This window comes from Saprolegnia diclina (assembly GCF_000281045.1).
Source record: "Saprolegnia diclina VS20 unplaced genomic scaffold supercont1.17, whole genome shotgun sequence".
Lineage (NCBI taxonomy): Eukaryota > Oomycota > Saprolegniomycetes > Saprolegniales > Saprolegniaceae > Saprolegnia > Saprolegnia diclina.
Window position 1 is genome coordinate 475,419 of NW_008246084.1, and position 19,884 is coordinate 495,302.

The following is a 19,884-nucleotide window of genomic DNA, read 5'->3' on the forward strand; positions in this document are numbered from 1 at the left end:
TCCCACACCGGCACCTCGCATGACGTGGCAGCAAGCCTGAAGACCGTCCGTAGCGCGACGTTAAACCCACGTTGGTTGAGCCCCACGCGTTTAACTCTTGGTTTTATTCCATAGTCACATCGGTCCCTAGCCTTCTATATTCTGTCCCTAGCCTCCTACTACGTCAATGGGGTGGACTCGGAGTACTTTAGTAGCTTCCATACATACTAGGTAGTGCGCCGGAAAAGTTTCAAGTTGGTATCAAGTAGTAGAACAGCATTGACGTGCAACTAGACGCGCTGGATCGTCAGGCACCAATTCGAGCGCATCATCTCGACGTTGGTGACGACGAGGCCGGGCACTTGGCGCACGAGGAGCTCGAGCTCCAAGTCGCGGTACACGTGGCAGTAGCGCTTGTAGACAGCCCACTTTTTTGCATCGTCGAGCTGCACATGGGCGGGCAGCGGCTCGTTTGGATCAATGTACTTTTGCTGCAGCTTCCACTCGACCATGACGTCCTGACTCGCAAACTGTCGCTTCGAGAGCGCGTCTTGTTCGAACGCCCATGCGACCACGTAGACCTCACCGCCGACGCGCACGAGCCGCGCGAGCTCCCTAGTCGCCATTTTAGACGTCAAAATCACAAAAATCACAAAAATACCGCAAAATCTGCAAGCGGTGCTCGATCGTCGACATGTGGTGGAGCACAGCAATGCAAATCGCTGCGTCAAATGCCCCTGTCCGGAGCGGCACGCTGAGCCCGTCGCTGCCAAAGACGTCGTGGGTCCTACGTCGTTACCAAGATATGTTTCAAGTTTCTATCAACGGAAAATGCACCGCTCCGAGCACACGCTGAGCAGCGGCATGCTGCGGTCCGACCCGATCATCATCAGATTTGGGTTCACGCCAAGGTACTTGCCGTTGCCGCAGCCTGCGTCACACTCAGCAAAGTTAGGCCTTGGAATGCGTACCAATGTCGGCGACAAGCGCACCGTCGGGCAGTCGGTTTAGAAAGTCGGTGACGAGCGGCCACGGGTGGTGCCGCGTATGGCTGAAGTGCGACGCGATGCTGTCGTACACGCCGTGCACGTGCTCCTTCTCCAGATCCGACGGTCGCTGCACGCTAGTTTGCTGCACGCGGCTGAAATCGCGCTCGACCAGAATCTACCGGAATCCAAAATTGTCGAGCGAAAATGCACCAAGTCGACGACTGTACCTTGCGCAACGTCAGCGACACGCGCCGCGTCCGGGCGGCGACAGACCCGTTAATGAGATCGTGCTTGCGATATGCTATCCCATGCTTCCAGAGGTAACGCGCCTCGCCCACCATGAGGACGAGCGACCCGCGCTTCAACACAACGTGCTTGACAATCGATGGGTCCGAGGCAAGGCGAAAGTCCATGACGATGTCGCTGCCCAGCGAGAGCGACGCAATGTACTCGGTAAAGACGTCGGCGGTGTCGACGTGAGGCGCAATGCCTTGGCCCGGGAGGTACTCGTTGATCGTGATTTGATCTGGGAGCTGCAAGTCCGGACGGAGACGATGCATATTCGCGGCCGTCTCGGCGCAAAAGGGCGGCAGTGGCCCGAGCGGCGCCGAGGCGTCTACGTCGCGTGTATCGTACCGAAACGCATAGCCGTAGTGCTGGACGCGACGCTGGATGCTGTCTTCCCAGGCCCTCCCATCGATGGTATTGAGGAGCGACGCTTCTTCGTCCGCCGAGATGAAGTCGTCGATGATCGAGAGCCCGGGCACCACGACTTGCGCGGTTGTGGACGGACAGGAGAGCGATGATCCTGATGATCCAGCGTCAGCGGGCGGTGCTTCGGCGGCAAACTGCACAAAGAGCTTCCGGCCGCCAAGCACAGCTGGCGACGTGCCTTGCAGTGCAGAGCGCGCTGCGACCGCTGCCTCGACCGTCGCAAACGTCACCAAGAGGTAGCCCTGCACCATACAAGTTGCCTGCGAGGCCTGGCAGCATGCGGGTGCGTACCTTGGCGTCCTCCGAGACGAGGTCGCAGAGTGTGCCGTAGGCTCCAAAGCAGGAGAGGATAGCACCTTCGCCAACGCCGTGGTCGCCGCCGACCGTGCAGTTGGCCACATAGAGATGCCTTGTCGGCGCCTCGGGGTTCTACGCGCTAGCAGATGAGCGCCATGCGACCGGCCATGTATACGACCTTGGGCTTGCGCGGCTTGCTATTGCTCATCAGCGCTTCTTTTGCACCAATCCGACAGGCAACCAACATTTTCAGCCAATGGCATGTGACGGAAAGGGTGTTTTCAGCCAATGGCCTTCTGACAATCCACGCCGAGGCGGTTGGAGGGATAACGCAGCATGAGCGTCAAGGAAGCATTGAGCAAGATCCTCGTCGTCGTCGGGACGACGGGCGCAGGCAAGACGAAGCTATCGATTGACCTCGCCAAGGCGCTCAATGGCGAGATCGTCAACTCGGACGCGATGCAGGTGCGCCGTCGTCCGCTCGCGTACGACTTATGCAGTGGCATCGTAGATGTACCGAGGTCTGGACGTGGCAACGGCCAAGGTGACACAGGAGGAGATGGACGGCGTGCCGCACCACCTCTTGAGCTGCATCGACCCCGTCGAAGAGTGCACGGTCATCCAGTACAAGGCCCTCGCCATGCGCACGGTATGATCTAGCCCTTATTTCATCAACGTCAACGACTCGCGTTAGATTCAAGATATCATTGCGCGCGGCAAGGTGCCGGTCATCGTCGGCGGTACCATGTACTACACGCAGTCGCTGCTCTGGAACGGCCAGCTCCTCGAAGACGTGCCTGGCTCCAACGGCGACGTACCTTCAATACGATGGCATTTGAGCAACGATCTCTCAGACGCTCATTGCATTAGGCCAGTCCTGTGCCGCTACCGTCGTCGCCCGAAGAGGTCTACCGCAAGCTCCAAGAAGTCGACCCGGTCATGGCCAACGGTTTGCACTCAAAAGACGTTCGCCGGGTAGGCCGTTGTCCCTCGCTATCCTCCCGAGCTCGCGTCTCATCGCAATATTAGGTGCAGCGCAGCCTCGAGGTGTTCTACCAAACCGGCAAGCGGCACAGCGACTGGATTGCTGAGCAAAAGGCGGAAGAAAAGCTCTTTGACGCGTGTGCCTTCTGGGTCGACTGCGACCGCCCGGTCCTGAACGCCCGTCTCGACAAGCGGTATGCCATCTGATTTGTCTTCGTAAGCGTGATGGAAGATTAGGGTTGACAAGATGGTGGTCGACGGTCTCGTGCCCGAGATCGAAGGGTTGATGACCGAGATCCGCGACCACGTGGCTGCGTCACCAGTTCCGATGGGACTCAAAGGCATCACGCAAGCGATTGGCTTCAAGGAATTTGAGGTGTACTTGACGGCAAAAGCCCAAGGCGTCGACGATGATGCGCTGCACTCGGTCCTCGCGAATTGCATCGACGAGCTCAAGGTTGGCACGCGCCAGTACGCCAAGCGCCAAGTGACATGGATCAAGAACCGGTTCGTGCCCCGGAACGTGCCGGTGTATCGCTTCGACACGTCCGTGGTCGACGCGTGGCCATCGGTGGTCGCAGCTCCTGCAATCGAGATTGCCACGTCGTTCCTTCGTGGTTTGCCCATTATGACGCAGGCGACGTGTCAAGAGACCGACGGCGTGAGCGAGAAGAAGGGGCCGAAAACCAAGTATATGTGCACAGAGTGCGGCGGGCGCGAGTTTGTCGGACAAGTGCAGTGGAACGAACACTTGCGCTCGAAAGGCCACCGCTTTCACCTCAAGCGCCTCCGCCTCCTTGCGTCCGGGCAGCTCTTTGAACGCGCCTCGAAAAAGCCCAAGCCAGTCGCCGACGAGAAAGCTACGACAAACAACGAGCTTGAATAGATACTACCACTGTACAACTGCTTGGTCAAGACCTCCACCACGTGCCATGCGTGGGGTTAGGGTTCTGGTGTGGTCTCAATTTCACCAGAGATATCGTTGGTCCAGCTCGTATGGCAGGTCTAGAAGAACGAGAGAAAAGTGGGTCTGCTCAACGGTCCTGGGGTGTACTTGAGTAAACTTCATTCAGATAGTTGGGTTTGACGTTAAGGCATGGTTAGTATACAGTAGAAACTTAGTTGACGTGGATACGGGCGATCTCGCGGCCCTTTTGCGGCACGGGCGTCCGGCTGTGCAGCTGCGCATAGTTGTCCGAGAGCACGTAGTCGCCGGCTTGCCACTCGTGCGCGTACTTGAAGTCGTCGCTGTAGAGAAGCGGCACGAGCGTCTCAAAGACCCACGCCTGCTCGGCAGCGTGCTCGGCGTCGGTCGCAGCCGCCTTCTTGCTGCGAATCGCAATGTGCGTCGGCTGGAGGTTGGTCTTGTCGGCGTCCCATGGCTCGTGGAAGCGGAGGATCTCCTGGCCGTCGACCGGGTGCTGGCACACGAGGTCCATGAAATGCGTCAGCGTCGCCGAACCGTACATGACGTTGGCCGCCGTCGTCGCCGTCATCTTGAGCGTCCGAAGACGCGCGACGTCTTCCGACGGCAAGGCCGCGAGGAGCCGGCGCGTGTCGACAAACATGGTGCGACCGAACGGCGAATCACGAACCGGGTACGGCGCAAAGCACTGGAAGAACTGGTACAAGGGCACATCGCCGAGGATGTCGCTGTCGGGAATGCGCTTGAACATGCCGTCGTAGTGGAATGCCATGGGTTCGTGCGACCGCGACGCGAGGCCGGAGGCGCCGTCTTGCTTGAGCTCGAGCGTGCTGCCCGTGGGCCACATGAGGATCTCGCCAATGTGCGACGCGAGCATGTCTTGGTTTTCGTCGGTGCGGAAGCCGCGGAGGAGCACGACGCTGTACTTGGTCGCGAGCGCGCGAAGCGCAATCTTGGGCAGCGCCGTGATCGAGACAGGTGACGACGCGATCAGCGTCACGCCCTGGCGCCACGGCTGCACGGCAATCGCGAGGCGCGCCCACTCGGGCGAAAGGTCGGGCACTTCGCGGTAGAACCACGGACGGCCAAACTTGGTGACGACTTCGTACTTTGTCTTGTCGACGTCTTCGTGCTTGCATGCGAATTCGGTGCCGTCCATGCGCTGCACAATGACGCAGTGCCACGGCGTCGTCGGCGCCGTCTCGGACGCTTCAAGCTGCGGGATCAAGTGCACACCAAACTTGGGACCTGCGTTGTCAAACGCGTGGATTGAGAGCCGAATCGCATCGCCAAAGACGTCGTTGACGAGGCTTGAGAACGCAATGTTGCGCCGAATCATCTCGCGCGCGGCCGATGTGATCGCGTTTGCTTTCGCAGCCGCGTCCAAGTGCGCGTACGTGGCGAGGAGGTCGCGCCCGATGAACGAGTGAAACGTGTTGTACGTGTTGCGCAAGCCCGCGTTCGTGGCCAAAACGTCGTCCAAGTCGAGGGCGTCGACGCCGTACCGGGCCTTGACCTCGGCGATTTGGTTGACTGACGTCTTCGTGTGGTTGTCGAGGCTGTCAAACTCCAAGTGCGTGTGCGTGGTCGACGCCAGAAGCTGCACGAGCGCCGCCTTGTACGCGAGTACGTCGTCGTCCGTGACGCCGAGCACTTGGCTGAAGACGCGGCCGTCGCTAAAGATCTTGGCGCGCGCGCCGCGGGGGTAGACCTTTTCGATCGCGACGCACGCCGCCTCCAAGCGCGCGAGGCCGATCTCTTCGCCGCGGTCCGGGAGCTTCCCGAGCACTTCGGTCTCCGTGTTGGGCGACTTGCAAGGGAAGCCGGGGAGAACGAGCGAGATCGGTTCGTCCTTCTCGATCGCGCGCGCAATGAGCTTGCTCAGGAACGCGCGGCCGTCGGTCTCAAACTTGTCCTCGGGCTTGATGTTGAGGAGCGGGCGCAGCGCGTCAATGATGCGGTCCATGGTCGATTGCACCATATTTGTTCGTGTACTGTGGATAGAGAAGTTGGGTTTGTTGGAAAATGTGGTGGGCGGGCGGGGTCGTTGAGAGAGGACGACACGAGCTCGCTGCTGGAAAAAGAGCAAATTGAAAAATGACAATCGAGTATGGATCTTTTGGGCGCGAATGTCGGTTTTTCGAACCTCTGATCACGGAAATGTCAGAGATGCGCGTGTCGCACACAACCGAAGTCCGATTGCGCCGCGGAATAATACGCTCGGTGTCCACCCTATCTGCCATCTGTTTTCGATTAGGGTCTGGTTATGCACAGTACTGCACAGAAGTATTCCCTACATATTTTTCCCATACATGGCTGTAGCTGACAAAGAATAGAAGCTATCGAATGTAGGCGGACGACACGTGGAGTAGCGACTTGCGATGGAGCTTCGAGCGATTGTGATCACACCACAAGTGGTTGGGAACCATCTGAGTAACGCTTGTCTTTGCGCATACAGCACCTGTGTTGAGACCTACCCCTTGATCACGGTACGGAGTGCTACTGAGTACCGCCCGCGAATCAGCACCGTGTTTCGAGGCGCAATCTCGGCTGTCGATTCTTTCTTTATCAAACGTGCGCGGATCGTGTAGTGCGACCAAGTAATAGCAAGGCTACCGGCAACGTAATGCCGCTCACAACCGCAGCTACCATGGGTTGTTTGACGCTACGACCGGTATTGCAGGTTTACTCAGCTACGTACGACCATTGCAAGCTCCTTTCTATGAACCGCTTCGTTGGCGTCGTGATTTCCGTTGACGGCATCGGATGTGCGACGAAGTTCGCACCCGAGCCGTGTCCGGCAAGGCAAAGTGTCTGCGTTCAAGGCGTCAATGCCACGCACTTCGTCGCACCGCACATCTCGCATGCACGCAGCTACATATATTTGCGTACTGGTACCACCGAGCTACAATAATGTATATGGCTGTCGCAGGAACCGCAGCGGAAGTCAGCGGAAGTAAATGTTTTCAAAGACACCTGTTGCCGCGTCACGGTTTCGAGCGTTTTGATTGGGTCTACGCACCCCGCGCGCGTACCACTCGCCCATGTGGCGGCCATACGTTTTCCTGCAGTGCCAACTCTTGCGACTTTGACTTGTTTCGATAGTGAGTGTTGACATCGTCCATCGGGCTTGACAGTATCTTGGCCGTCGTGTTGAGGCCGTAGCGACTACAAATACGACTTAGTCCTGATACGGAGGCGCTGCAGCTGCTTACGACGACGTCCAAGATCGCGAGCATCCCACTGCCTCGTGTGAAATTACGACGTTGTGTAGTCATTTTGCGAGGTTTACAGCGTGTACAGTATTGGGGAAAGGAAGACGATCACGAAAGCAGTCCTGGATTCAAAGGTGGGACGTTTGTGAGCTAGGCCATGTATATTCCGCAAACAGCCAGCGACAAAGAAGCTGGGCGTCGATCTGGTGAAGTCCTCTCGTTGCCGTCACCCGTTCGTCACCCAAGAGCCATTCGTATCAGTCGGATCTGCTGGATGCTTTCATACCGCCTATATTTGTATCTTTGTATGCAAAGGCAATCCAAACTTTGGCGTTGGACATGGTAGTGCTGTTGGAGTTGAGACTCGAAGCTCACTTTTCAATTTGCCTCACACAGTCGCCATGGTTTGCTACAGCACCGATATCGAACGCATGCCCGAGTGCACGGCGCCGTTTGCGACGCTTTGTGCGAACGACTCGCAGCCGGTCCCCACGACCAAGTCGCCTTTCTCGTTCCTTGCGCTCTTGCTCGACTATTGGAGCCGCTACCTCCCGAGCCAGTACCCGCAGCGCGCTGCGCTGGAGAGCGCACCGGTCACCAAGTCCACATCGCCCGACGACATTGTTACCGCCGTCCTCGCTGCCCTTCTCCCGATGCTCCACAAGATTCCCGGTGATCGGTTTGATGCCGAAGGTCGCTTCAAGGTCGAAGCGGCTGTCATGCGTGCGATCGACGCCAAGCAGCCCCTCACGTTTGTGATCCCGGCCTTTCCCTTCAAGTCGCCCAACACAGCCGAAAAGACGCTCGGCGTGCTGCCGGACCGCGGTGAAGAGCTTGCGATGCAACGCCTCGAGACGCTTTGCCGCGAGATCGAGGCTGTGTACACGCCTGGCGCTCAGATGGTCATCTTCAGCGACGGTCGCATCTTCAACGACATCATTGGCGTCTCGACAGACGCCATGGACGCCTACATCGCCGAGCTCGAGGCCATGGCGGTCGCGGCGCAGCATACGCACATCAAGTTTGACCGACTCGAGAACTACACCACCACCGAAGACCCCAACCAGGAGCTTCTCGAGCGCTACAACTGCGACAAGATCGACATGAAGAAGCTTCTAAAGGACGACGCGGGCGTCCTTGCCACGTACCGCGGCTTCCGTCGCTTCCTCACCAAGGACCTCGCGCACAAGTGGGTCGGCATGTCCAAGTCGGCCATCGATAAGGCTGCGGGGGCCGCCGCCAAGCTCATGATCCAGCGCAACATGGCCTTCTCGACGCTCGTCGACGACTGCTATCCGGACGCGATCCGCCTCTCGATCCACGCCTACGACAACGCGGGCCCCAAGTACGGTGTCGCCCTCATCCCGCAGCTTCAGAGCTCCAACGGGTCGATCCCGACTACGCCGTGGCACTGCGTCATGGTCACCGATGAACACGGTCGCGAGTTCTCGGCCAAGCACGAAGATATCGATCTGGAGCGGTACGAGCTGCAGTACAAGTTTGGCCGGGCGTGGTGCTATACGGCCAAGCCGTAGATAGACCTATCTTATTCGCTTAATCTATTTCTTACTGTGCATGACAAAATCAAACTCTGTTTCAAGTCCTGCTTTCCGTCGCAAAATGCTTTAATGCAAACAAAAACTACCACGGTTTACACGCCGTGTCTGGTTTGTTCGTTCACGTAAGCTGGGTGTCCATGTGACTCTCTCATACGCTCGTCGCTTCCACTACGACGCGGTCACCACATCATTTTCAGTGCACGAGTCACCCATCGCGACCAATACGCCAATCTTGCTCACCTGCGTACTCTCTCACGCCCGAATACAACGCTGCTCAACGCAGACTCGGCTCCCATCGACTCCGCTTGCGGTTGAGGTCACTGCAAAGGCACGTTTACCTCACCCACACTTGACCTACGGATGCTCGTCTTCTCGCATGCTTCAGCACACAAGACGACTAGTACACCTTGTCGGACGCAACGGCATTGCCATACGAGGGCGCTCAAAAGTCTTCTATCTGATATGTGATTGTACGTCGTTTCAACACCAACAAAAGTGGTGGGGTTTGCGACTTGAGATGCGTGGACGCACTCCATTCATGCTTGCACGAGCTGCTGCCACCTGTTTTCTTGGGACCCCTATCCCACATTAGATGACAGACCTTCTAGAAGGACCCTTATGGATGCGTTGAGCCACCCAGTAGCGTATTCCGCACGTCATGCACGTACCAGCAAGGTCCTTCTACACCAACGCATTGCTTTATCTTACAAGCTCGCTTCCAGGGACTGCATAGTACCTACTGATGTTCGCCTTCGTTACCCAGCAAGAAATGTATCGACCCCCTCGAGGGCCCTACCAAAAGGAGTGTTTAAAAATAGACACGCCCGATAAAGTACGCATCTCACGACTCCTTTTAAAATAATAACGTACAGAGTGGAGTATTAAAAAACAAATCGTGTTTCAAAAGCGCACTTGATCGGGTTCACGCGTTGCTCGCCATTCGTATTGGTCGTCTCTTGACCAACCAGTGGCAGCCAATCTTCGAGGCAACCTCATCTTGCATCAGCATGAGCGACCACGAGGAGGACGTCGGCGCGCTCGCGGCCGCGCCCGTGGCCCGCACGGATAGCAGCGTCTACTTCTCGGATGAGACCTTCGAGTCGCTGCCGCTCTCGGAGCCGACGCAGCGCGTGCTCAAGGAGATGAACTTCGTCAAGCTCACCAAGATTCAGTCCAAGTCGATCCGCCCGCTTCTCGCTGGCAGCGACTTGCTCGGCGCCGCCAAGACGGGCTCGGGCAAGACGCTCTCGTTCTTGATCCCGTCGATCGAGCTGCTCTACAAGGTCAAGTTTACTGCGCGCAAGGGCACTGGTTGCATCGTCATCTCGCCGACGCGCGAGCTTGCGCTCCAGATCTACGGCGTCGTCAAGGAGATCACCAAGTACCACACGCAGACGCACGGCATTGTCATGGGCGGTGCCAACCGCCGCGCCGAGGCCGAGCGCCTCGTAAAGGGCGTCAACATCCTCATCGCGACGCCCGGTCGTCTTCTCGATCACCTCCAGAACACCAAGGGCTTCATCTTCCACAACCTCCAGATCTTCGTCATCGACGAAGCCGACCGTATTCTCTCGATTGGTTTCGAAGAGGAGATGCGCCAGATCATCAAGTGCATCCCCAAGACGCGCCAGACGATGCTCTTTTCGGCGACGCAGACCAAGAAGGTCGAGGACCTCATCAAGGTGTCGATCCAGGGTACGCCCGTGTACGTTGGCGTCGACGACGTCGAGAACGCCGAGGCGACCGTGCAGACGCTCGAGCAGGGCTATGTGGTCACGCCGAGCGACAAGCGGTTTTTGCTCCTCTTTACCTTTTTGAAGAAGAACCTCAACAAGAAGGTCATGGTCTTCTTCTCGAGCTGCAACGCCGTCAAGTTTTACGGCGAGCTCCTCAACTACATTGACGTGCCTGTGCTCGACATCCACGGCAAGCAGAAGCAGAACAAGCGCACGACGACCTTCTTTCAGTTTTGCTCGGCGAAAAGCGGTATCCTGCTCTGCACGGACGTGGCGGCGCGTGGTCTCGACATCCCGGCGGTCGATTGGATCATCCAGTATGACCCGCCGGATGATCCGAAGGAGTACATCCACCGTGTCGGTCGTACGGCGCGCGGTGCAACGGGTGCCGGCAAGGCGCTGCTCATGCTGCTCCCGGAAGAGCTCGGGTTTCTCAAGTACCTCAAGGCGGCCAAGGTCGCGCTCTCCGAGTACGACTTCCCGACCAAGAAGGTGGCGAACGTCGAGAACCAGCTCATGAAGCTCGTCGAGAAGACGTACTATTTGCACAAGAGCGCAAAGGAAGCGTACCGCAGCTACCTCCTCGCGTACGCGTCGCACGGCCTCAAGAACATCTTTGACGTCGGCACCCTCGATTTGCCGGCGGTCGCCAAGTCGTTTGGCCTCACGGTCCCGCCCAAGGTGACGCTGCCCGTCAAGACGAACGGCAAGGAAGGCAAGCGCAAGCGCGAAGACAAGTACAGCAAGAGCGGCCATGCGTTTAGCGCGGAAAACCCGTACGGGAAGCGCGCCAAGGACGACAAGCGCCAGTTTGCCCACTAGAAGACTAAATAATAATTGTATAATTTGTGACCCCACAGCCTTGACATACACGTGAAGACAAGCGAATAGACCCGTCATTGGTTATGCACAGTGCACCACCCCACGGTGAAGAGACTTGGACCACATAGTAGTAGCTCCTCTAGACAGAGCGTACGAACACGTTGCATTGAGAAAGAAGAGCGTCGTATCGATACCATTCGGGTCGGTGGTTGACGCCGCTCTCTTTGTGTACAAGTGTCAGCGCCGTAAAGTAATGGCCTTGGTAGTATAAGAAGGGACCTTCTTGTGTCAGGAGGGCGTTGATTTTGGCTGTCTCCGGAAGAGGACAGGCCCATGGACTGTCCATTTCATCACGTTGTGACGACGAGGCGGCGGTGGCGACTTGCAGTCGCGGAAGCGAGGTTTCTGCAGCTGTTGATGTTGAAGCTCCTTGATTCGGATCTGCCCAACCTCCAAGAAGGCCAAGCACGACGAGAATACACAGAGTTGAGGAGGACGAAATAATACTTAGTTAATAGGTGGACGCGACGGACGCAAACTGGCAGACAAGACAACGTCGCTACCCTTCCAAGCTGCGCGCGAGGCCGACGTAGAGTGCGAGCGTCCCAAGGTTCCCGACCGCATGCATGCCAATGTGCCAGAGGTACGAGATGCTCTTGTTCGGGCACGTGATCGATTTGAAGTAGCAAAAGACCGACTTGGCCATGAGCGCGTAGTAGAGGTACTGGTAAAACTGCACTTCGCAAGAGAGCGAGAGGTACATGTGGTATACGAGGCCGCCCGCGACGGCCACCATGTCCATGTTGCGTCGCCAGCCCATCGTCGGGTGGCGCCAGTAGTTGATGGACGTGAGCAGCACGAGCGTCGCGACAAGCGAGCAGCTCCAGAGGTCCTTCTTGGCGGCCGAGAAGGCCGAGAGCGCCGTCAAGCACGACGACTTGAGCAGTCGGGACGAGTACTGCGGCTGTGTCACGAGGTACTCGTACTCGGCGCTGCTGTAGTTGTGGCTTCCCATGTCGGTCAAAAATCGCAAAATCGCAAATGGATGCGTCTCTACTTGCGCGCCTTTTTGACATGCGAAATTGAATTACCTCACCGCTCGTATACAGCGCGCGTCATATTTAATTACATCCTGTTGCACATGGTCGCTTTGTCGGCCGTTCGAGTTTGTCAAGGGCGGCGCGCACCCACCGAACGGCCCATGACGGACCCGTCGTCCTGCGTCAACAGTGCTCGTGAGCAACCTGCGCTTTCCCACGAGTTGCAGACGAGTGATATCGAGCTGTCATTGACCAGTGTATGTATGTATTGCTCCATTTGAGAGCATCAATTCTGTTGAAAGTACCACGATGGACGATCGAGGCCAAGACCGAGGCCAGCATTTCGCCGACGTTAGTGTCACAGTGTTGGGTGCCGCCATGTGCGATCGCAGATAGCTGCAAAACCGCAATCAACGGCACGGGGTCGTGTCGGTGGTTGCTGTCGGTGCTCGAAGCATGCGAATTGCTTGGACGACGTGGATGACGAATGGCATCCGTGAACTCTCGAGCTCCTTTGTCGCAGCCAGCTATGACACTTGTGCATCAGTGATGAGTTGCCGCATTATCGCTATCTGTCCAGCGACAAAATGTACCGATATCATCAACACGTCGACGGCATGCGCCCAGCCAAGGAGCTTGCAACACCGAGGGGAGCCGTACTTGCCACGTGTACGAGTACACTAGCAAAGGTGAGCTGTTGATGTCGTGCTCGGAGCGGTGCTCACCAAGCCCTATTCAACGAGTCGTCAAGACCAGAAGACACTCGTGGTGGATTGTCTGGTGGGCAGACACTCGTGAGAAATCAAGTTCATATCGCTGCTGGCGCCAAGTAATTGGTCAGGACAGGACACGAGACGCGACAAAAATGCTGCGGACGATCCGCCCAAGCGCGCGCTGCTATCCCCGTGCGTCGGCGCGTCAAAGCTCGTCGCAAGCGCTTCTCACGCTCGGCCACGTGGACGCTCCTCTGCGCGTTCTCGTCGTCGGCGACGGCAACTTTTCCTACGCGCGGGCGCTGTCCCGCGCAACGACCGCCACGATCCTCGCCACGTCCTTCGACACGAGAGATGCACTCACAGCCATGTACCCGACCGCGCCGGCCAACATTGCAGCGATGTCCTTGCCCCACGCCGTGCGCCACGGAATTGATGCGACGCAGTTGGAGCGCTATGGTGACTTGCCCGGGCCATTTGACCGCATCGTCTTCAACTTCCCGCACTCGTATGCCGCCGACGGTGGCCGGCACAACAAGATCAGCGAGCACCGAAAGCTATTGACGCAGTTCTTTCAAAGTGCCGCAAGCGTCCTCTCCCCTCGTGGGCAAATCTGGGTCGCCCTCTGTGCCGGCCAAGGTGGCACGCCAGCCGAGACGGTCCAGCGCAAGCCTGGGGATACGTGGCAAGTCGCGCAGTGCGCGGCGAGCGCGCAACTGCTGTTGACGGCTGTTGAACCGTTTCCTATCCGCGACCTCCAGTTGCTAGGCTACGAAAGCGCCGGCTACCGCCTCGGCGCCAAGGGCTTCTACACCAACGGCAGCCTCGTCCATATCTTTTGCCGCGACGATCAAGACGATGTCCGCGCCGCGTTCCCACTGCAGTGGACGCGGGACATGAGTTTTTGGACACAAAATAGCGACTGGTCGTCGGCTAAGCACGGCGACGCACTGCACGAGCTGCTGCAACGCATTTGGCGCGGGGCCATCGAGGTGCGTGGCGTGCGCTGTGTCGACGAGTACACTTGCCCGACGACGCGACGCAAGTCGTTGTGCTTTCGCGTCGCATTAGAGACGTACACGAAAGCGTATAGTGACGCGGATATGGTAGCTCTCTTGGCGACGGCGGGGCGTGCCATGGGCGAGGCCCATCTCGGAGAGTATCGTGCGCCAACTTCTTGAGAAACACTGAATACAATTATGCCTATCGTACTTTCAAATATATATCTTGTGTTGAAATTGTTATGTTAAATGACCATGTAGAGGAGGCAGTTGGCAATGTTGCCGACAAGGTGCATCGTCATGTGCCACTTGGACGCGGCGTCCTTGTCATGGCTCGAGCGCGCTTTGAAGTAGCACACGAAAATCTGAAGCGCCAAGCCATAGTACACGAGCTGGTGGTGCCCCGACGGCACGAAGCGCGCGGTGTACAAGTGGTAGCTCATGCCACAAAACACTGCGAGCATGTCGAGGTTGCGCCGCCACCCGTGCACGGGGTGGCGCCAGTAGTTGACCGACGTTAGGAACACGAGGAGCGTGAGGCCACAGCACGCCCAGAGCTCGTACTGCGCCGCCGTAACCACGGACGCAACCGTCAAGAACGACGACTTGAAGAGCCGACCCGAATACTGCGGTGGCAAGACGAGCGTCTCCTTCGCGCTGAGGTTACGTCGCAGCATGGTTGCATCGATTGTGACTTTGAGCGGGTGCACTAAACGGTCCCGATTGCTTTTTTAAAGTAGCCAATCCGCATCGTTTGTATATCCAATACGCGATGTGATTGGCGCAAAGCGGCAACCAGATGATGACCAAGTCGCCTTTCTGGGAGATCGCATGGCTCGTGAGACACAAAATTTGATTGGCTAATGTCCGCCAATCAGGAGCACGATCGGCGGATGTCGCCCCGCCGCGTTGTTGACGCAAGCGCGCACGGCATCTTGCATATACTATTGCATGTCTAGCGTCGTCAGCGGGGTGACGCGCCATCATCTCGAAGGGCACGCCGGGGCACGGTGCCCCGGGTCCGGGCAAGTCTGGAGCACGTCCGATCGTGGACAACGTCGTGCACTCGCAAACGTCGTGCATCTTTGGCGCGGCGTACTGTAGGACGTACAGTACGCAGAGGCGGCACTGCAAGCAAGTCTCTGCACGTTCTCTTCGCCAAGTGGCGCGTGTTTTTTATGGCTGGTCGGCGGCGCGCTGGCCCGAACCGAGGACGCGTGGCGGACAAGAATGTTGTCTGTTTGGATCGCGTTTCAAGATTGCCTCGTGGCTCGTGCATGCATGCGTACCGGGATGCCACCATGGTAACGAAATTACATCCCGGAATGCGTCTCGTTAGAAACGGCGCGTAATGACGCGGGGCGGATCGTACGGTCTCCAGCGCGCCTTTTGCGCTTCAATTCACCACGCTCATTTGCGCCTCGGCCCCCCGTCCACCGAGTCTTGCATCGGCGCAGCTGCGCGTGCTGTCCCAGGTTCAACGTTCGCTTGTCCCAGTCGCCACCCAGTGGGTTTGTTTAAAACACTCTCGCCGAAGCCATCTTTGCCTTGGGCTTTGTATCCACTGGCTTCGGAACGATTCGGTCGTGAATCAAACAAACCCAGATCTCGCCGCGTGGCGTGCTCTCTGATTCGCGCCAATTACTCGCACGACGGGCACATACAGTACAGACCACCGCGCTCGCATCTCAGTCGCCCACCTTGGTCACTCGCACACGCTCACCTGGTCTCGAGCAATACAAGACGCGATCGAAGACATCGCGCGCTACCAGACTAAGAACGCAGATAAGACCATAAGACCAGATAATAAAATCGAATTATCTAATTAAAACGCACCCCGCGGTCGAACTGGGTCGATCTGGCCTCTCCCAAACGTCTTGAGGTTTGTATGAAAGAGGTTAGCAACAGCTGCGCCCGTCGCGCGCTGACCAATCAAGTGCGCTCGTCGGCGCCATAGCGTGTGTAAGTCAGTGTCGAGAAGCACTCACAGAGTCTGTTACGAGTTACTTCGTCATTCGCCAATTTCCACAGTCACGAACACACGTTGACTCGTACTCGAGGTATTGCATCATTACTGCGCCGCCGTGTATCAATCGACGTGGTAGCATGAACGACAGCAACAAGCCGCTCAGCCTCTCGCCCCGCAACCTCGGCATGGACGACCTCCGCGACTTTTGCGGCCCGCTCGGCGTCTTCAAGACGGGCCTCACGCCGCGCTTCACGACCGGCCTCACGCCCCGGACAGGCTTCACGCCGCGCACGGGCTTTACGCCCCGCGATTACATGTCGCGCCAGCATGGCGGCTTCCCGCTCTCGCCGCGCGCGAGCATGGGCATGGGTGGCCACATGTCGTACTCACCGAAAGGCCAGGGCATGCCCAAGGCAGGCGGCCGGTACCCTGGCCCACCCCACGGCAGTGGTATGCAATCCTACTTGCAGATGGACGGCCACCAACCCTCTATGAAACCAGATCCGCACATGAACGCGGACATGATGCACCCGCTCATGTACGAGTATCTGAACCGGAACCAAGGTGGCCATGGGGGGCCGCAGCACCCGGGCCAGATGATGCACCACCACAATGGCGGCCCGCCGCAGTCGATGGGCAACGCCTCCGGTGTCTCGAACGGGTCGGGTGGCATGCACTCGCCGCGCGGCTCGGACGCAATGGAGAAGCAAGACGAGCTCGACGCGCGCCGCCGCATGAAGAACCGCGAGCGCGTCCGCAAGTGCCGCAAGCGCAAGCAAGATCGTCTGAACTTTCTCGAAGACCGCAACAACGAGCTCGAGAAGGAGAACAGCGACCTCAAGACCAAGATCATGCGCCGGGGCGACGGTAGCCCCATCAACAAGGCAATGACGGAAGAGGCGCTCATGGAGCTCCGCGCCAAGCAGACCAACACGCTGCAGCTCATCCAGGCCATCATCAACGAAGGCATGATGTCGTTTGAGGCTTCGGCCAAGAGCGTGTGGACGCCGAACGCCACCATCATGGACGGTGTCACGGGCGAGAAGCTCACCAACATCGACTCGATCGTCGAGAACAAGCGCATCTCGGCCAGCGTCTTCTCCAACTACAAGATCAAGAACTTCTCGGTCGAGTGGCAGGGCCACGAGAAGGCCATGGTCAAGTGGGACATTGAGGCGTCGCTGCGCCCGAACGCGCCGTCCTCGATCGTGCTCTCGTCGCCCTTCCACCAGCTCGCGCCCCACTACAACAACGAGATGTTCCCGTTCTACATGGTCTCGCACATGACCTTCAACGGCGACAAAGTCACGGAAGAAGTGCGCTTTGTCGACGTCGCTAAGCTCCTCGCGGTCGTCGCCCCCAAGATCCGCGAGCCGGCCAAGCTCCTTGACGTCGTCAACGCCGTCGCGTCGACGTCATTATAAGTTGCACCAGCACCCACACACGACCACGTATGAAGAAAGCCCACCACCGCGTATTGGTACCTTAGGATTAGAGACTTAGTCGATGTCAACAAATGGAATGATTCCTTATTGTCCACGATTGCATTACATGTTGAGCAGCTCGTCGAGCTCGTCGTCCAGAGCCGCGTGCGCTGGAGGTGGCGCCGGCTTGGGCACCACGGGCGCAGGGGGCGGTGTCGCCTTGGCCACGACGGCCGGTTTGGCTGCCGCGGGCTTGACCACTGGGGTAACGACGACGGGCGCAGTAGGGACCGCTATGACAGGCGTTGGTGTCGGTGTCGGCGGCAGTGTGGATTTCACGGGACTCTCCGGCGCTTCAAAGACTAGATCGATCTGCGAGGTCGTCAAGTAGGGAGATGGTCGCATCGCAAAGACGTACGCAGTACTTGGGGTCAATGTCGTAGCGCGTTGCGGGCGGTAGCGTCTGGAGATGGTCGCCAATGACCTTGAAGTCCTAGACATGTGCATGAGGCCAGGCAAGCGCTGAAATACGCCCGTACCAGCGAAACGTCGTTGGGCTTCATGGCCTCGAGGTCGGCCTCCCACTCGCGCTCGGTCTTGGACTGAAAGTAGCCGATGCCGCCCGTGCTGGTCGACGCCGGCATGTGCTGGATGTCGGGATTGTAGCGCAAGTCCTGCTTCCCCGTCGGCGGCGGCTCGTCGACGTCGTCCTCGAGTTCATTCTCGTCGACGGCCTCGTCCTCCTGGAAGCGGTATGCATTGCTCTCGAGGTTGCGCAGGTGCGCGGGTACGCGCTCGCCACGGCCCGCCGGCCCTACCCCGCGACCGCGGCCGCGCCGGTACTGCAGTTGCGATCGGCCCATTTCACGCCAGCGGTGGAAACGTCGACTGAAATGGTTAAATAGGTTTTATACATGCGTTTTATTCAACATGGCATGCTCCAAGCATCTGGGGAATTCCCTTGCAAAGAGTCAAGAAGGGGTGTTCTTGTCGACTTCTTTTAGTCTAGCGGTTTAGACACTGGTTTACCACCAGGTAGATCCGGGTTCATGTCCCGGAGAGAGCACCACTTTCTGATTCAAAGCATGCCAGTGTCGGATGATATTATCGTCCGACACTTAGCGTGAGCAAGAAACGCAGACGAGCAGCTGCACCGATCCTCGCCTGCGATCACCCGCGACGCCGTCGACGACAACAGCTACGACAACCCCACTGCACTGTCGCGACTAACTCAGTACAAACTAACAGACTAAAAAAACAGCTAACTCGACGCCAGGAACTAGCACCGGCGTCGATAGAACGATGCAGCGTCTGCCTCGTTCTTCCTGGAGCCTCCTCAGCAAGTTGCTGGCGTTCTTGCATTCTTCAACAAACAGGTCAACGCGTCTCTTCCGGGCAACACTCCGACTGTCATGGTAGCAACTAGAGTAGTTCCTACTAGCAGAGCGCACGTAGACTATACCGGTAGGGCATCGATCGACTAACGTAGGAGCAAGCTTGCAGTGCAAGTGACAAGGACCTTGCACAGACAGACATGGACAAGGAAGCACTGTCGCTGGGTTTAGTTGATATGCCTAGTCGTTTAGTCGCAACGACAACTGTGCTGAATGGTTCAACGTTATGGCCGTCAGAGGCGTGTATCCGGATGCGTCCACGTGCGGCGTGTCTTTTAGTCGAAGAAAAAAACTAATTTGGGCGACCATGCCGATTTCGTACTGCGTTGTCGCCAACAAGCACTGCGCGCTCGCCGAGTGCGAGTACCTCGCGGGCGGACCGCCACCATCGGGCACCAAGAAGGTCAAGGAGATCGCCGAGCAGCTCGCGAAGAAGCTCAACTTTGAGAAGCGCGAGCTCGAGATGGACGCGATCGACTGCGACGGCAAGACGTACAGCTACCTCGTCGACGACGAGATCGCCTACATTTGCGTCGCCGACGCGTCCGTGGGCAAGGCCGCGGTCACGGCCTTCCTCAAGCACATCAAGGTCCAATTCGAAGAGCAGTTTGGCATCCGCGGCAAGATGACCAAACTCAAGCTCGACATGCAGCGCGACTTTGCGCCGATGCTCAAGACCAACATGGAGATGATGTCGTCCAAGGGTGGCATGCAGAAGCTCGACGCGCTGCGAAAGGACCTCGACAACGTCAAAGAGTCGATGCAGGCCAACATTGGCAAGGTCCTCGAGCGCGGCGACAAGATCGAGCTCCTCGTCGACAAGTCCGAGTCGCTCAAGTAGGACGATGCTCTCTTCCCCGCTATCTTCTCATGCGATGATGCGTAGCTCGTCGGCTGACGCGTTTGCCAAGTCGAGTCGGGATCTGCGGCGCGCGCTCTGGCTGCAAAACGTCAAGATGTATGCCTGCGCCGCCCTCGTCGCCATGGTACCATCCGGATCCTGCCATCCTCGCGCTCGACTAACCGCTCTTGCAGGTGCTCTTGGTGCTCATGGTGCTCTACTTCAAGAAGAAGAATGGATCGTCCGAGACATCGACAGCGCTGTAAATCCGTGAAACCCCGT

At 57.9% G+C, this 19,884-nt stretch overlaps 11 protein-coding genes and 1 pseudogene across 13 annotated transcripts; 7 read left to right on the forward strand and 5 right to left on the reverse strand.

The window, feature by feature from the left end:
- Positions 1-225: 225 nt before the first annotated feature.
- On the reverse strand, positions 226-2,187 carry SDRG_06372 (hypothetical protein; the record flags this gene model as incomplete). Its single annotated transcript, XM_008612151.1, has 7 exons — positions 226-594; positions 641-766; positions 817-910; positions 951-1,143; positions 1,196-1,924; positions 1,974-2,111; positions 2,158-2,187. 7 exons carry the CDS (start codon positions 2,185-2,187, stop codon positions 270-272), a joined length of 1,635 nt encoding a protein of 544 aa, XP_008610373.1. The 3' UTR covers positions 226-269.
- Positions 2,188-2,267: 80 nt separating this feature from the next.
- Positions 2,268-3,916, forward strand: SDRG_06373 (hypothetical protein). The gene is made up of 6 exons (XM_008612152.1): positions 2,268-2,444; positions 2,491-2,628; positions 2,674-2,793; positions 2,850-2,954; positions 3,009-3,157; positions 3,201-3,916. Exons 1-6 carry the CDS (start codon positions 2,316-2,318, stop codon positions 3,847-3,849), a joined length of 1,290 nt encoding a protein of 429 aa, XP_008610374.1. The 5' UTR covers positions 2,268-2,315; the 3' UTR covers positions 3,850-3,916.
- Positions 3,917-4,025: 109 nt separating this feature from the next.
- SDRG_06374 (hypothetical protein) lies at positions 4,026-5,960 on the reverse strand. Its single transcript, XM_008612153.1, has one exon. It carries the CDS (start codon positions 5,867-5,869, stop codon positions 4,082-4,084), a length of 1,788 nt encoding a protein of 595 aa, XP_008610375.1. The 5' UTR covers positions 5,870-5,960; the 3' UTR covers positions 4,026-4,081.
- Positions 5,961-7,534: 1,574 nt separating this feature from the next.
- On the forward strand, positions 7,535-8,638 carry SDRG_06375 (hypothetical protein; the record flags this gene model as incomplete). The annotated part of the gene is made up of 1 exon (XM_008612154.1): positions 7,535-8,638. The coding sequence occupies one exon, from the start codon at positions 7,535-7,537 to the stop codon at positions 8,636-8,638; it is 1,104 nt and encodes a 367-aa protein (XP_008610376.1).
- A 989-nt stretch (positions 8,639-9,627) lies between these two features.
- SDRG_06376 (hypothetical protein) lies at positions 9,628-11,290 on the forward strand. Its single transcript, XM_008612155.1, has one exon. It carries the CDS (start codon positions 9,670-9,672, stop codon positions 11,218-11,220), a length of 1,551 nt encoding a protein of 516 aa, XP_008610377.1. The 5' UTR covers positions 9,628-9,669; the 3' UTR covers positions 11,221-11,290.
- A 419-nt stretch (positions 11,291-11,709) lies between these two features.
- Positions 11,710-12,251, reverse strand: SDRG_06377 (hypothetical protein). Its single transcript, XM_008612156.1, has one exon. The coding sequence runs from the start codon at positions 12,233-12,235 to the stop codon at positions 11,780-11,782; it is 456 nt and encodes a 151-aa protein (XP_008610378.1). The 5' UTR covers positions 12,236-12,251; the 3' UTR covers positions 11,710-11,779.
- Positions 12,252-13,096: 845 nt separating this feature from the next.
- Positions 13,097-14,185, forward strand: SDRG_06378 (hypothetical protein). The gene has a single exon (XM_008612157.1). It carries the CDS (start codon positions 13,126-13,128, stop codon positions 14,152-14,154), a length of 1,029 nt encoding a protein of 342 aa, XP_008610379.1. The 5' UTR covers positions 13,097-13,125; the 3' UTR covers positions 14,155-14,185.
- A 34-nt stretch (positions 14,186-14,219) lies between these two features.
- On the reverse strand, positions 14,220-14,651 carry SDRG_06379 (hypothetical protein; the record flags this gene model as incomplete). The annotated part of the gene is made up of 1 exon (XM_008612158.1): positions 14,220-14,651. One exon carries the CDS (start codon positions 14,649-14,651, stop codon positions 14,220-14,222), a length of 432 nt encoding a protein of 143 aa, XP_008610380.1.
- A 1,295-nt stretch (positions 14,652-15,946) lies between these two features.
- SDRG_06380 lies at positions 15,947-17,482 on the forward strand. Of its 2 annotated transcripts, XM_008612160.1 has the most exons (3): positions 15,947-16,034; positions 16,080-16,393; positions 16,445-17,482. In XM_008612160.1, exons 2-3 carry the CDS (start codon positions 16,081-16,083, stop codon positions 17,365-17,367), a joined length of 1,236 nt encoding a protein of 411 aa, XP_008610382.1. In that variant the 5' UTR covers positions 15,947-16,034; position 16,080; the 3' UTR covers positions 17,368-17,482. The 2 variants fall into 2 exon arrangements, with proteins under 2 accessions (XP_008610382.1, XP_008610381.1); XM_008612159.1 differs by having other exon boundaries at positions 15,958-16,034; positions 16,080-17,482.
- On the reverse strand, positions 17,407-18,261 carry SDRG_06381 (hypothetical protein). The gene is made up of 3 exons (XM_008612161.1): positions 17,907-18,261; positions 17,786-17,860; positions 17,407-17,739 (listed from the first exon to the last, which is right to left on the reverse strand). Exons 1-3 carry the CDS (start codon positions 18,228-18,230, stop codon positions 17,491-17,493), a joined length of 648 nt encoding a protein of 215 aa, XP_008610383.1. The 5' UTR covers positions 18,231-18,261; the 3' UTR covers positions 17,407-17,490.
- A 100-nt stretch (positions 18,262-18,361) lies between these two features.
- On the forward strand, positions 18,362-18,433 carry SDRG_06382 (annotated as a pseudogene). Its single transcript has one exon. The product of its transcript is annotated as a tRNA-OTHER (tRNA).
- A 635-nt stretch (positions 18,434-19,068) lies between these two features.
- On the forward strand, positions 19,069-19,868 carry SDRG_06383 (hypothetical protein; the record flags this gene model as incomplete). The annotated part of the gene is made up of 3 exons (XM_008612162.1): positions 19,069-19,598; positions 19,648-19,747; positions 19,797-19,868. The coding sequence occupies 3 exons, from the start codon at positions 19,069-19,071 to the stop codon at positions 19,866-19,868; spliced, it is 702 nt and encodes a 233-aa protein (XP_008610384.1).
- Between the last annotated feature and the right edge of the window lie 16 nt (positions 19,869-19,884).

What these genes read in the sequence shown, in the direction of transcription:
- SDRG_06373 (XM_008612152.1), top strand. Translation starts at nt 2,316, where the DNA reads ATGAGCGTCAAGGAAGCATTGAGCAAGATCCTCGTCGTCGTCGGGACG. An exon ending in TCAACTCGGACGCGATGCAG is followed by an intron (nt 2,445 to 2,490) that starts GTGCGCCGTCGT and finishes GTGGCATCGTAG; the next exon opens with ATGTACCGAGGTCTGGACGT. An exon ending in AGGCCCTCGCCATGCGCACG is followed by an intron (nt 2,629 to 2,673) that starts GTATGATCTAGC and finishes GACTCGCGTTAG; the next exon opens with ATTCAAGATATCATTGCGCG.
- SDRG_06374 (XM_008612153.1), bottom strand. Translation starts at nt 5,869, where the DNA reads ATGGTGCAATCGACCATGGACCGCATCATTGACGCGCTGCGCCCGCTC.
- SDRG_06376 (XM_008612155.1), top strand. Translation starts at nt 9,670, where the DNA reads ATGAGCGACCACGAGGAGGACGTCGGCGCGCTCGCGGCCGCGCCCGTG.
- SDRG_06377 (XM_008612156.1), bottom strand. Translation starts at nt 12,235, where the DNA reads ATGGGAAGCCACAACTACAGCAGCGCCGAGTACGAGTACCTCGTGACA.
- SDRG_06378 (XM_008612157.1), top strand. Translation starts at nt 13,126, where the DNA reads ATGCTGCGGACGATCCGCCCAAGCGCGCGCTGCTATCCCCGTGCGTCG.
- SDRG_06380 (XM_008612159.1), top strand. Translation starts at nt 16,081, where the DNA reads ATGAACGACAGCAACAAGCCGCTCAGCCTCTCGCCCCGCAACCTCGGC.
- SDRG_06381 (XM_008612161.1), bottom strand. Translation starts at nt 18,230, where the DNA reads ATGGGCCGATCGCAACTGCAGTACCGGCGCGGCCGCGGTCGCGGGGTA. An exon ending in AGCCCAACGACGTTTCGCTG is followed by an intron (nt 17,861 to 17,906) that starts GTACGGGCGTAT and finishes GCACATGTCTAG; the next exon opens with GACTTCAAGGTCATTGGCGA. An exon ending in ACATTGACCCCAAGTACTGC is followed by an intron (nt 17,740 to 17,785) that starts GTACGTCTTTGC and finishes ACGACCTCGCAG; the next exon opens with ATCGATCTAGTCTTTGAAGC.